Source organism: Thamnophis sirtalis, unplaced genomic scaffold (genome assembly GCF_051295495.1).
Source record: "Thamnophis sirtalis isolate CommonGarterSnake01/CBP01778 unplaced genomic scaffold, rThaSir2_p1.2 scaffold_1, whole genome shotgun sequence".
In the NCBI taxonomy this organism is placed as follows: Eukaryota; Metazoa; Chordata; class Lepidosauria; order Squamata; family Natricidae; genus Thamnophis; species Thamnophis sirtalis.
Window position 1 is genome coordinate 2469677 of NW_028261381.1, and position 14389 is coordinate 2484065.

Consider the following 14389-nt stretch of genomic DNA (forward strand, 5'->3'; position numbering starts at 1 on the left):
CATCTTCAAGTAGCCAAGGTTGAGAAACACTTGTGTTAGAGAGAGAGAAATGTTAGATGTCCTACTAATTGACTTTATTTTATTTTTTCCTTAGAATATGTTATAAAGATGTAAAGATATGGCATATTGACTGGAACTGGGGGAAGGGGAAAAAAAATACTAGCAGGTGGTTGTGTTTTTTGAAATCTTAACCAAATGAAAATTGTCGTATGGTGATAGTAAAATATATAATTTTTTTAACGTATACAGTTTAAACTGAACGGAATATATATGTGATTGTGGACAGAAGGCACGAAATGTACTTGTGACCTATGGATACGCTTTCTACAAGATGTAATGAAAGATGATGTTTTTGTGTTTTTTTTAAATAAAACTAATAAAAAATTTTATAAAAAAGAAAGCACAGGTGATTGTCGGCAGAGGTTCATTTCTATTTCACTGAAGTTACCTCTCTTCATAAGTAGAAACATGGGATTGTATGAAACTGGATGCTTTGCTGCTGTTTGAAAATAGATTCGGAGGACTCTTATTAAACGCAGCCCATTGAAACAGCTGTCCACCAGCTAACAAAATACTTGCTTATACTGTAATATGCTGGTCCTGCTTGCAATCCCTATCCTATCTTATGCACGTTGTCCTCGCTTATGGGCGGGAATTGGTGGATTCCTTCCAGTTTTGTTCCCTTCCACCAAATATCGCCAACCAGTGGGGGAATATTCCGCATCCCCTTGATGTGAGATTGAGCTGGGGTTGGCAGGGGAGGTAAGGTTTGAAAGATGGCTAAATTGGTTGATTAACCAACTGTTAAAAACTCCTCCAGATTTGTTCAAGTAAGTTAGGTTGAAAGGTTCCTTTTGGTTCAGTGTGCAAAGAGAGTTGCCCCATGAAACAGAAGACGACTACTCTCCTAATTCACTGTGTGGTCTCTCTGTTACCACTGCCGGACCAGCTTCTATTTGGACCAGTCCAGCCCTCCAAACTGGAGATTGGCACAAGGTCCCTGTGGATTTAGGGAGAGAACCCAGTTTGAAAGAACCAGGCTGTCCTAGTGTTCAAACAGTGGTTTAAGAACACAACACCAGGTATCAAAAGAGAGAGTCTTGAACCAACCTTATTGACTAGCAAGTACTGATCCCACCCCCAAAATATCACATGACTTGCTATGAACAATGATTGATGAAATGTACCAGAATAAGGGCCAAAATAATGTCAAGGTATAGGAAGGAAGGCTACTTTTAACACTTGCAACTAAGGATGTTTAAGGCGATGCAGGCATAGACTGGATGAAGACAGTGACATGAAGACAAAACAGAAAAAAAGAGATTGCTGTTGCATATTTGGGGCATGGATGAGGCAGACATGTAACCTGTGAATATTCTAAAAAGGACAACTCATACTTGGTTTAAACTAGATAACCCCATGGCATGTTGGATTATTATTTCAGAGATATTTCCTTATATAAACAGAGAAAGAGAATGACTATAAGTGAGCAAAAAAATTGCATTGGGAGTTGTGCGGTGGCGGACTTCCTACCAGCTTCGCCATTGACTTTGCTTGGGGAAACTGGCAGGAAGGGTCAGAAATGTCTCTCTTCTTTCTTCTTTACTTGCTTCCTTCTCTTCTATCCTTCTTCCCTCCCTTCCTTTCTTCCCTTCCTCTCTCCTTGTTTATTTGTCCAACTAAATCTAAAAACGTGGTGTAAGAGAGAAAAACTTACTAACTTTCCAGAAGTAAATCAGTGTTCGATCAGATTCTTTCATTTGTTAGAATCATATTGCTAATTTGACAATATCTCTCAGGTTTGAATTTCTGCTTTTGTGTTCTTCCCAAATGGGAAATTCTGTTATCTGGAAACTGTAATTGATACATTTTAGCAAATGCAGTTAAAATAGCATAAATTATTTGCTAAAATATGTATTTGTTGAGTGAATTGATCTGCCTATGTGTTACTCTATTTCAGTAGTTAACTTGCTGGATATGTGACATGAGTTCAAAATATGGAACTTGTTAACTATCCAATGCTGTAATGTTGTGTTGAATTAGTGTTTTTATTTATGCATATGTGCTGAACATCACCATTCCTCCAAGGATTAAAATAAATATCTATCAATTTACTAACCAAGCTCCTTAAGTAGAAATCAGATTGATCTGACAATTTTTTTATGTTCAACCTTCCTTTAACATGTCAGGTGGTGAGCTCAAAATTTCCGTTGCTAAGCAAGGCAGTAGTTACCTGAGTTTTGCCCCAATTTATGAACTTTTTTGTCAAAGTAGTTAAGTGAATCACTGCAGTTGTTAAATGAATCCTGCAGTCATAAAGTGAATAGCTTCCCCCATTGACTTTGCTTGTTGGAAGCTGGCTGGAAAGGTGATCACAAATGGTGATCACATGACTCTGGACAGTGCAACTGTCATACATACATGCCAACTGCCAAGCATCCAATTTTTGATCATGTTACCATTGGGATACTGCAACAGTCATAAGTGTCAAAACTAGTCATAAGTCACTTTTTTTCAGTGTCATTGTAACTCTGAATGATCACTAAATGAATATTTGTAAGTTGTGGGCTGTGATACCTTTCTATTTAGTATCACAGTTTTGTCTTCTAAAAAGTGAAAATTATTTTGAAGGTAGAGGTGTCATATTTAGAAATATGGGAATGCTTATGTTTCTATTCTGAATTATGTCAATAGCATATGTAGGAATTTACAGAGTATGAAATACAGTTAAATCCAAATAAGATAGAATAGTAATAAATTGTAATGATATTATTTTCATAAATTTTGAACTAATCAGATAAGTTCATAAGTTTAAGATATTGTTTGTTGTTTGCGATACCAAAGATGGTATTCTATTTTCTTCACTACCGATTCGGTAGCGGGAGTTAGCGTGCCTGCACAGAAGGTCTTTGATGACATCAGGGTGGGTGGGCGGAGCCTTGTGCTTCCGCCACTACCAGTTCACCTGAACCGGTGCAAACCGGCAGCATACCATCACTGTGTGGTGCCATCTGAATATTTTTCCAAGAATGACTCATAATCTCACCAGCCTTTGGTCTTGATTGAGGTATTATAATTTGTGATTCAACATATTCAAAAATTGTGTGTCAGGTAGTGCAGGGGTTGTCAAACTTTTTCAGGCTCTGGGATCTAGTTTGGGTCCATGGAAGGAAGCTGACATCCTTCGGGAGGCTGATTTTTCAGCCAGCCATTGCAGACGAAAGGGAGACGAAATCCCAGCAGATTTTCACTCCTGAGCAAAGATGCAGGGGAGAGAACGCTACAGTTTCACAAAACATAATTTGAAAAACCTTGAACTAATAGTTTCCTACATGTTTGAGTTAAACTTCTGATTCCTGAAAATTAAAAAAATATGTACCATCCACTTTATTAAGATTATTTTTGTTAGTCTTTCAAAGTAAAGGTTTCCTATGAAATTTCTTGTGACCCAGTTAACTGAAACCAGGTCAATCCCTTGTTTTCATAGAGCTTTTAGATCGTTGACACCAAATGGATATTGATATTGGCAGAGATTATAAATCTTAGTTTTTGTGATGTGCTCACTCGAGCATTTTGTATCATTGTGTGCAGCATAGTGAACATGGACAAGATAAAGAAAAGCAGAGAGTTGCCCGAGGAGGAAAGGAAGAAGGTAATAGCCGAGCATAGTAAAGGTAAAGGCTATACAATGTTCCCTAAAGACCTTCGTGTATCTGTGACCAAGCTTGCTAATATTATCAAGAAGTTTAAGGTCCATGGGATCATAGGCAACCTCCCTGGATGTGGCTGCAAGAGAAAAATTGACCCCAGATTGAATAGAAGAATAGTTTGAATGATGGAGAAAGAAGCAAAGAAAACTTGAAAAGAGATGGTACAGGTAGTCTCGCTTAGCAACCACAATTGGAACTAGAATCTTGGTTGTTGAGCAGAACAGTAATTAATCTAGATAGCACGTGACTACTTCACTCAGTGGTGGTAATCCTGGCCCTTCCAGTTGCAGTCATTAAGCCATCATGCAGGTTGTTAAGCAGACAGGGTCCAGGTAAGGAACGTGATTGCCCCTCAGAAGGGATAATACCTTGGAAGCTCCACTCAGGAGCCGAAAATCCTTTCTGCCAAAATCCAAACAGGATTTTCACTCCTTAAGGGAAAGACAGGTCATGTGCTGGACAACCCATGGCCTCACTCCCATCCCTTGAAGTATCCCACACTTCTTTCCTTACTGCAGGGTCTCCCCGGTCAGGAGCTGAAAGTCCTCCCTGTCAAAATCCAAGCAGGTTTTTCAGTTCCTGAGTGAAAAGACACTCATACATGACTTGTGTTGGGCTTCCCCACCCATCTTCACTGTCTCTCAGGAGCTGAAATTCTTTTTTTTTTTAAAAAATCAGCTCCTCCTCATATCTAGTGGCTGAAGGAGCAGCCTTCCAATGGATGTCAGCTCCCTTCCATGTGTGGAAGAGATGTCTAGTATAGTATTGATGAGTTTCCCTCAACAACTTAAAATATCCCATGAGCACAGTTTGGCCACCACAACTTTAGCCAACTGTTCTTATTATAAAAAAAGCTTAAGCAATAATTTTACCTTAAATAAATGCTTTCCCATGGTACTACTCAAAGTACTACCTCTCTTTGTTGCTGTGGAACTTGGAATATCTAAAATAATAAATGAATAATTTATTATATAATTTTACTATAATTTCATTGTAAGCTCTAATAAACTAGTCATTTTCAGATAAAAATGCTAGACTTCACCAGTATGTACAGTTCTGCAGATAACCCAGGTCTATGACTATGTAAAGCAGGGGTAGTCAACCTTTTTATACCTACCGCCCACTTTTGTATCTCTGTTAGTAGTAAAATTTTATAACCGCCCACCGGTTCCACAGTAATGGTGATTTATAAAGTAGGGAAGTAACTTTACTTTATAAAATCTATAAAGCAGAGTTACAGCAAACCCCCCCTCCACCGCCCACCATGAAAGCTGGAACGCCCACTAGTGGGCGGTAGGGACCAGGTTGACTACCACTGATGTAAAGCATAAAACTTATATTTTACAAGGAGATGTCTGTTAAATCTGAAGGACACTTTTATGCATGTCATTTTGCATGCGTGTCAGAAATATGTATCAGACTGCCCTGCTTATTCTGAGCCATTGGTGCTCAGTGCTGGAAGTACTACCTCTCTTTGTTGCTATGGAACTTGGAATTTATTTGTGCAGGAGTTTAGATATATTCATGCTTTTTTTGAGGCCATTTTTTGCCCTCTAGAGGCTTCAGGAGCTTCCCTGAAGCCTCTGGAGCACAAAAAACCAGACCTAAGGGCAAACCGAAACATATTTCCGGTTTGCTTGTAGGGCTGGTTTTAGCCCCCCGGAGCCTTCAGGAGGCTTCCCTGAAGGCTCCGGAGAGCAAAAAACGACCCTACGAGTAAACCGGAAGTTGCTCGTAGAGTCGTGTTTTTCCCCTCCGGAGCCTTCATGGAAGCTCCGGAAGGCCCCTGAAGGCTCTTGGAGGACAAAAAACTTCCGGTTTGCTCGTAGGGTCGTTTTTTGCCCTCCTGAGCCTTCAGGAAAGCCTCCTGAAGGCTCCGGAGAGGTAAAACCGGCCCTACAAGCACACCCAAAGTCCGTTCCCGAACTTCCGGTTTGCCCATAGGGGCGGTTTTTTACCTCCGGGGGGCGGGGAGGGGGAGGCTCTTTTCGCCCTCCCCAGGCTCCTATAAAGTCTCTGGAGCCTGGGGAGGGTGAAAAAAAGCACACCAAAAATGGAGGGGGAGCACTGGTCATGTGCACGTGCATGCTGGGGTTGTGCCCACACACGACCCCCCCCTGCACTCCCCCCGCTTTTAGCACACGAGCCATAAAAGTTTTGCCATCACTGGTCTAGTCTCTTCTTTAAAACCTCCCGTAATGGAATGCCCACGATTCCTGAATGCAAGCTGTTGCACTGGTTAATTGTCCTCACTGTTAGGAAGCTTCTCCTTATTTTCAGGTTGCTTCTCTCTTTGATTAGTTTCCAACCATTGTTTTCTTGTCCTGCCATTTGGTGCTCTGGAGAACAATTTGACCCCCTCTTCTTTGTGGCAGCCCCTCAAATACTGCTATCACGTCACCCCTAATTCTTATTTTCTTTGGATTAGCCAAACCAAAACCTGGAGCTGTTCTTCATATGTTTAGTCTCGAGGCCTTTGATCATCTTAATTGCTCTTTTCTGAACTTTTTCCAAAGTCCCAAAATCTTCTTTGTAGTGCGGTGATCAAAATTGGTTGCAGTATTCCAGGTGTGTTATTACTAGGGTTTCTTACTAAATCAAGTAGATTTTACCACCTTGCCAATATATGCCAACAATATCAGTTCTGTCACAGTAACCCTATGTAACCTGCTTGCTTTCTCCCTCGAGACTGTTCTTTTTCTCAGATTCCCAGTAACATTCTGATTATGAAAATGGAGCTTTAAAGAAATATTATAAGCTGAAGTAGTCTTCTAAATAAGATATCTCACAGTTTTTAAAATTTTGAGATTGTTTCACTGGAATCAATGTGTTTTGAAGAGCTAATAGAACAGGGACGCGGTGGCTCAGTGGATAAGACACTGAGTTTGTCGATCAGAAAGGTCGGCTGTTGGGTGGTTCGAATCCCTATCACTGTGTAATGGAGTGAGCTCCCATTACTTGTCCTAGCTTCTGCCAACCTAGGAATTCGAAAGCATGTAAAAAATGCAAGTAGAAAAATAGGGACCACCTTGGTGGGAAAGTAACAGTCCTTTGTGCGCCTTTGGTGTTTAGTCATGCCACATGACCACAGAGACATCTTCAGACAGTGCTGGGTGATGAGCACTGCCTCTAGAGTCGGGAATGACTAGCACATATGTGTGAGGGGAATCTTTATCTTTACCTAATGGAAAAATGGCTATAGTCTTATAATACATTTTCATGGGGATGGGGAATGCCAATGGTTTACTTTCTCCCCTTTTTTGTATTCTTTACACAAGCTGGTATTTTATAAATATACACAAAACTAGAATTCTTAATACACTCATAAAGTGATATTACATGAAATGTTGTTGCAATCTTTTTGATCTATCCTTTTAAAATATAGGCTTACAACTTACAAATATGCTTTGTGTTAGCAGCATCATTATTATCCTAAACAGTTTGTAGTATGTCATAGAATATTATACAATATTTTTTTTTTAACCTTGTCCAATTTATTAAGAAAAAATAATTTATTTCGGTTGGACTTTCTTTCAAATAAATAAGTTTAATAATGTAGTGGCAGTGCAATTATATTCAAGTTTACTTAGAAATAAGTATATATGCATTCATGCCATTAATAAGTGTGTTTATTAAGATTCTCATTAATTTTGACTTTTCATAATCAACAGCATTCAATTTTGAATAATATGTAATTCAGTTTACAGATATATGGAACTCTAGTCATTATTATATTAGAAGGAAATCGGTAGAAAAGTAAATATCAGAATATGTCATGGAAGAGATATTTGTTAACTTGATCCTACAAAGATGTTCTCCAGAAATTAGGCCTTCATTTCCGAGAATTACTCAGTCACCATGGCTATTGTTGATACTTATAGAAGCCCCAAAATATGGAGGATGCCCAAGTTGGCAAAAGCTGGATTTGTTGAACTTCTTTCTGATATTATTCAAATTTTCTTACTTATTGTTTCCTTTTATTACAGGTTTGCTGTAAGCAATTTACCACAGCTATGACACCTGCTGTCCAAGAGAAAGCAATGAAAAGTCATGGTGTATATTTATCATCATCTTTACCTTCAAGAGAGATGGAGTCCAGTGAAGCACTAGCAATGGAAAGTACTAGACCAGTAAAAGAGAAGATAAATGACGATTCTGCCACAAGTTTTTCTTGTTCTATTTTGGGGTTACCTGGTTCTCAGGTAAACCACAATATTGATTGCTTTAACTTAAAATATTTTGATCCCCAGTCGCCTAAGCATTGTTCTTTATTATTGAGTCCTAATTTAACATTCAGTGTAAACAATAACAATTGTATCCAGAAGAACTTAGAAGAGCATAATTGCTCCAAGTTGAAAAATCCTGTATGTAACAGCATTAATACACATTTCAATCAGAGTATTAATTCAGAATCTGGAGTATCGGTTAGAGGGGATGTTTTATCAGGAACAAGGAAAAGCTTTCTGGAAACAGAGAGATTACTGGATTTCCACTTAACTGAATTGAAGAGCACAGAAGAACAGCAGTTTCCAAACTATAAGTGGTATCGAAGAAATGGCTTTTGTGGCAAGGCTTTATTTGTTAATCCTGAGACAAAAAAAGGAGATATGTTCCATCAAATATTCCATGACGCCCCAGAAGTAACAATAAATTGCAATCCTGGCAGCAAAGAACAGGAATTAAATTTTCGGTTACTTCAGTGTGTAAACAAGCAACAGACTTTGTTAAACCGGGCCAAAAGAAGTCAGAAACACTTGCAAATTTTGTTGGCAAAGCATATTGTCAAACACTGTGACCAGCAGATGAAATGCTTTGTGAAACATCAGCTGCGGAGAATGAAAGCTTTTCATGATACAAACAATCTTTTGGATGGAAACTATGAAAAATGTACTATGGTTAAAGTTGAGAACACCCTAGAAGCTAGTAGGAATAAAGAGACACTGTCTAATTTGGATACTGCACCTGATGAAATCAAGCTGTTTGCTTGTTCTACAGCAGAACTGCTGTCTCAAGTGGAAGAAAGTTTGGATTCTGAAGCAACTTGTAGCAGCTCAAGTGACGATGATGATGAGCAGATTTCAAAAACAACTGTGCCAATGTAAGCATTAAAACATTTCAAAATATCAGTGCTACAGGTCTGCTAACAGTTTTATATACTCAAATTCATGCTTCCTACTTAAAATCTGCATTAAAGTTAAGTTATTATCTTAATGATTAACTCAAAGCCAAGATACAGATCTTTTGAGCTAGTTTTGCTAAATGGTAAAGTTACCCAATGACTGAAAACTTGAAAGACAGCTTGTAAATAAATGGGGAAGATGAGTAAACATTTTATACTGAATGAAGGGAAATTGTGGTTCTGTCTAATTGAGTTTCACTGTTTAATCTTCATATAACTTCTTCTCAGATATCCATTTCCTCCCCATACTCCAGTTTTTTTTTGTGTGTATGTATGTATATATCTATATCTATCTATCTATCTATCTATCTATCTATCTATCTATCTATCTATCTATCTCTATCTATCTATCTATCTATCTATCTATCTATCTATCTATCTATCTATCTATCTATCTATCTCTATATATCTATATCTATATCTATCTATTATCTATCTATCTATCTATCTATCTATCTATCTATCTATATATATATATATATATATATATATATATCTTTATGGGACTTCAATGCAGTTAGGACATATTGTAATTATCAAGGTCTACTCTCAAGAAAATAAAGGAGTTTTATTATTTTGTCTAAACTTCACTGTTTAACCTTCATATAACAAGTTCTCAGATATCCATTTTCTCCCCATACTCTAAGTGTGTGTGTGTATCCCCCCTGGGAGGATCCATACAGAGTATAAGTAACATTTGCTAATTCATGCTCTCAAAAAAAAGACAGAAAAATATGAGTTGATCTAATATGCTGTGACTATGATGATGTTATATTACAGGAAATCATAAGAATTAAAGCATTGAATGACTTTTTAATGAGGAGTAAGACAACTGAAACAGATTCAGAAAAAAACCCAAGGATGATCAAGGGACTAGAAATTTCAGACCTAAATCATGATAATTTAAGAATTGTTTAGCTTTGAGAAATTGAGACCTAAGGGAAATATAATAGAATAATCTTCAGATACGAGAAAGATGATACACACAAGATTATCGAGATCTGTTTTCCATTGTTTCTGAGCATAGGATATGAAATAATGTATTTAAATTACAGGAAAACATCCTAAGAAGGGGATGCTTTGATTTTTATAGAGTTAGACTTGTAAATGGTTCTTCCAGGCTGATTTTGAGAGAGAGAGAAAGAGAGAGAGATGATAGATTGATAACTGCTAGAGAACTGCTAAAAAGAAGTTTAATGTTAAATAGTGCATTGTTTTCTTAATTTTAGTTTAGCATTAAGCATATCATGTGAAGCAAGTTCAGTTGTTAATTCTCTAAGCTATGTTTACATAGTTATTAAAATGGTTTAATGTAAAAAAAAATCATGCATAATATGTGTTGTGTTGAGAATGTCAAAATTTTCTGTAAGTGTTTTGTTTTGTCCAATGTATAGGTGTTTGCATATAATCTAGTTCTGATTTTATGCTAACATATATATATAGTAGATGCAATCATCTAATTTTGTACTAGCTGTTTAAATTAGTAAGTACTTGACCCCCAAAAGGCATTTTATTCTTTTGAGAGACAGTTTGGTGTAGTGGTTAAGGCACCAAGTGAAAGACCAGGAGATTATGGGTTCTAGTCCTGCTTTAGACATGAAACCAGCTGGATGAGTTTGAACCAGTCATTCTGTCTCAGCTCTAGGAAGAAGAAGACAATGGCAAATTACATACCTTGTCAAGAAGAATGCAGGGACTAATTTTGTTAGCCATTTTTAATGCTAATGAGTATCAGAAAGACTGAAGTGTAGGATGCAGAATTTGTGACCCTTCAACTACGGATTCCTTTTCTTTTACATTGGTGGCATATGCCCAGTGCCAACATGCTTCTAGACTATAAATTAGACATTGCTATTCTGTATCTCTTTATGAGACTTCAATCCAGTTAGGACACATCGTAATTATCAAGGTCTACTCTCAAGAAAATATAGGAGTTTTATTATTTTGCCTAAACTTCCTAGAATAATATCACCCTAAAACCTCTCTTGTAGAAAGCCTCATTAATATACAATTTGAAAGTCCACTGAGTCAAGAATGATCCTGTCTCCGGATCTTAAAATAGAGGAACTAAAATAAACAGCAGAAGCCACTCTTGTTTGCTTTATCATGTGAAGATTTCAGTCATTTTTAGATATAAATTCAACACTCTTGTGTTTATTACCACCAATAACTACGGGGGCTTAGGGTCTGTATCACATGCCCTGCCAGAGCAATACTTTTTCCATTAGTGCACAGAAAAATGATTTTCCTACAGCTGCCAGATTAGGCACCTTGCCATGCATACCATAAGCCAAAGAACTGCATGAAAATCATTAACTTAATGGTTTGAAGGCTATGTTAAGTCCTCACATTCTGTTCTGCGAGTTAGTACATTCTTCAGCTCTTAAATATGGCCTATACTATGAATAATCCACTGCTTTAGACTTCCTTTAATAGTGTACTGCAAGCTACCGTATATACTCGAGTATAGGCCGACCCGAATATAAGCCGAGGCACCTAATTTTACCACAAAAAACTGGAAAAGTTATTGACTCGAGTATAAGCCTAGGGTGGGAAATGCAGCAGCTACCGGTAAATTTCAAAAATAAAAATAGATACCAATAATGTTTTTGAATATTTATTTCAAAGAAAAACAGTAAACTAGCGGTGTATTCAATGAAATACTTCACTCACCTCATGATGCTGATGTCCCGCTGTGATGATGATGTCCCGTGCAGCCGCGGGAGCGATGTCCCGCCTCCTATGACACACGGCACAGTGATTCCTATCATTGGATCACTGTACCAGAGGAGGTGGGACATCGCTATGTGGCTGCTTGCCATAACAAGGAGGAGGTGGGACATCGTTGCAGAGCGGCAGGAGGGGGAGGAAGGGGAATCGTAAGACAGCCCTGCATTACATTAGAACGTGAGGAGGGGGGATGGTGCGGTGCGCGCTGCGCGGCAAACTGACACAGAGGGAGGGGAAACTCACAGGGGCGCCGGGCCATTCACGAGCCTCACCCAGCGGCATGGCCCCGCCCCTTTTTCTCCTCCATTTCGGGCAAATTTTTCACTGACTCGAGTATAAGCCGAGTCGGCTTTTTTCAGCCCAAAAAGTGGGCTGAAAAACTAGGCTTATACTTGAGTATATACAGTAAGTTTTATTCTCAATAGAAATAAAACATTGATTTCAGAATTAATTTGAGTGGGAGAATAATCACATTAGTTGAAATTAAATGCAGTTAATATTCTCCTAGCCATATATTTAACAATAGTGCCAAAAAAATTACAATTTGGTAATTTCTTTTTAAAGCCAGATGTTTGGGCTTTAAATGTTTGCATATGGGCTAAATCAGATATTCTACAGTTTTTTTTTCTGAATATGCTGTTTTGCTTTGTTTAATTTTTATTGTCTTAGGCTAGAACTACCATATTTTTCAGATTATAAGACACACCGGAGTATAAAATGCACCAAGATTTTGAAGAGGCAAATTTAAAAAAAATGTTTTGCAGTCTGCATACCTCCCCAAAGTGGTCCATTTTTATAGAGTGCTCCTGGGGGCTGGGGGGGGGGACACAAAAAGCGCCCCATTTTAGCTCATTTTTGCCCTTCTCAGCCACCAGGAGCACTCTGGAAGCCTCCTAAAGGCTATGCACGGCCATTTTTGCAAAGGGGCCAGGATTTCGGGAGGCCATAAATGCTGTATTCAGTCTCTAAGATGCACCCAGATTTTCACCCTCTTTTTTGAGGGAAAAGAGTGCATCTTATACTGCATTTTAAGGTTTGAGCTACCACTACACACAGTAGAATTTAGAATTGTATAAGAGGAACTACATTTCACAGCCTGGAATATATTTGTGTTTCTGACTCCACATTCTCTTTACTGCTATCAGTATGTTTTCTACTTGTCATCTTAGCCAACAAAGATAAAGTCATGTTTTCAAGGTTTATTTATTTTAATGTTTTAGTTTTCCATTGTCCAAGTGTCATGCAGAATTAAATCAGAGTCCAAGGCAGAGCTATCCTTAAAGTTCCACTCCAGTTTATTCCTGTGTTTTTGTTGGGGAAGGAGGGGGCGTACCCACTCACATTTAGTTGTAGAAGTTGGTCTGGGATTCCAAACATCTTTTCGCTTCCAGTCATGCTTGGAATAAGTCTTTCCAGTCCCCTCTGGTTGCATCTTCCCAGGCGCAATAAATCAGAAAAAAATCCTCCTACGCAAATTCCTTTGCTGCTCAGGAGGTATGTAGAGAAACATCTCATCTCAGCTTTTTATCTCAAAAGACTTTCTCTTAATTGTTTGCTGATATTTTATGCTGACTGGATCCCCTTGCCAGCCCCCGGCTGGGGTTGCCGGTGATTTATTTTAAAGGAGATTTGGGTTAATGTCAACATTCCAAATATGCAGAATTAAATCAGATTCCAAGGCAGAGCTATCCTTAAAGTTCCAATTTAATAAGACAGACATGTTGGCACACCTGTGGGAAACCCAAATCTGAAAGCTTCCTGGGTTTCCACCCAGTTGAAAGTTCATGATCTTGTCCCCACACCCACAAGTTCATCACATGGTCCAATCTTCCTCTGCCACACTGGCATTTCCACCCATCTAGTTCTGGTCAGATGCAGAGGTGCAGAGACAAAAGAATGACCTTGATTTCTAGAAAGGAATTTTTTTATTTTGAAAACAACCACATTCTACTCCTTACTATTCTCCCCCTCCCAATTCCCCACTATTGAACAGCATAGTAAAAAGAGAGAGAGAGTGTGTGTGGCAGGCCAAAGATCCTAAAAGGATTATAGCCTGACATCCTTAACATGTTAAATTTTAATTCTAACATTTAAATTTGAGGGTGGATTTGATTTAAATCACTAGTAAAAAGGCTTGATTTAAATTGACTTAATTTAAATCATAATTTTTAAAGAGCAACTGTCATCTCTGTCCTGCAGGGGCTCCTCTGACCTGCTGTTGACTCACTGACCGTCCCATTCACTTTAATGGGGCAACTGGTGATGCGGTAGTGACACAATAAAGTAAGGGACGTGGCAGGCAGCAGGTGAGTGGATGCCCGCTAACAGGTGCTGCCATGATGGATCTGAAATGGCAGGTGCTCTTTAGAAGATTTCACTTTCATTTTTACTGCTTGCCCTTCCTCCTCACACTTAGCCTGGTGATTCTCTTAAAACAATCATAGTTTGTAGTGTACATAGATTCACAAAACAATGGGATAAAGGAATATTCCTGAACTTTATTGTATGATTTATCTCATGGTTACTGTGTAATTGTGTGAATGCATCAATGCAGTGCATGTTATCTTAGCTTGCAGAGCTTGGATTCATTGAATGAGTTTATCAAAAATGTAAATATTGCAGAATATACAGCCTCATGCTACATAACTAAGCTTCATTGCATGCTGAATAAACTAAATTATTAATTCATCTTAAATAGAAAACTATCTTTAGATAGATTTTTACTCCAAAAGCATTTGGAGTATTTTATCAAATACTCCAAATTTGATAA

The 14389-nt window shown here is 38.2% G+C and overlaps 1 protein-coding gene across 1 annotated transcript in view; it reads left to right on the plus strand.

Moving 5' to 3' along the window:
* KANSL1L (KAT8 regulatory NSL complex subunit 1 like) overlaps window positions 1-14389 on the plus strand; it is a 46678-nt gene that overhangs the window by 1703 nt on the left and 30586 nt on the right. Inside the window, exon 2 of the mRNA XM_087704649.1 lies at window positions 7697-8808. Within this exon, the coding sequence (XP_087560775.1) occupies window positions 7724-8808 (1085 nt within the window). The 5' untranslated portion in view covers window positions 7697-7723. The remainder of the gene's footprint in view (window positions 1-7696; window positions 8809-14389) is intronic.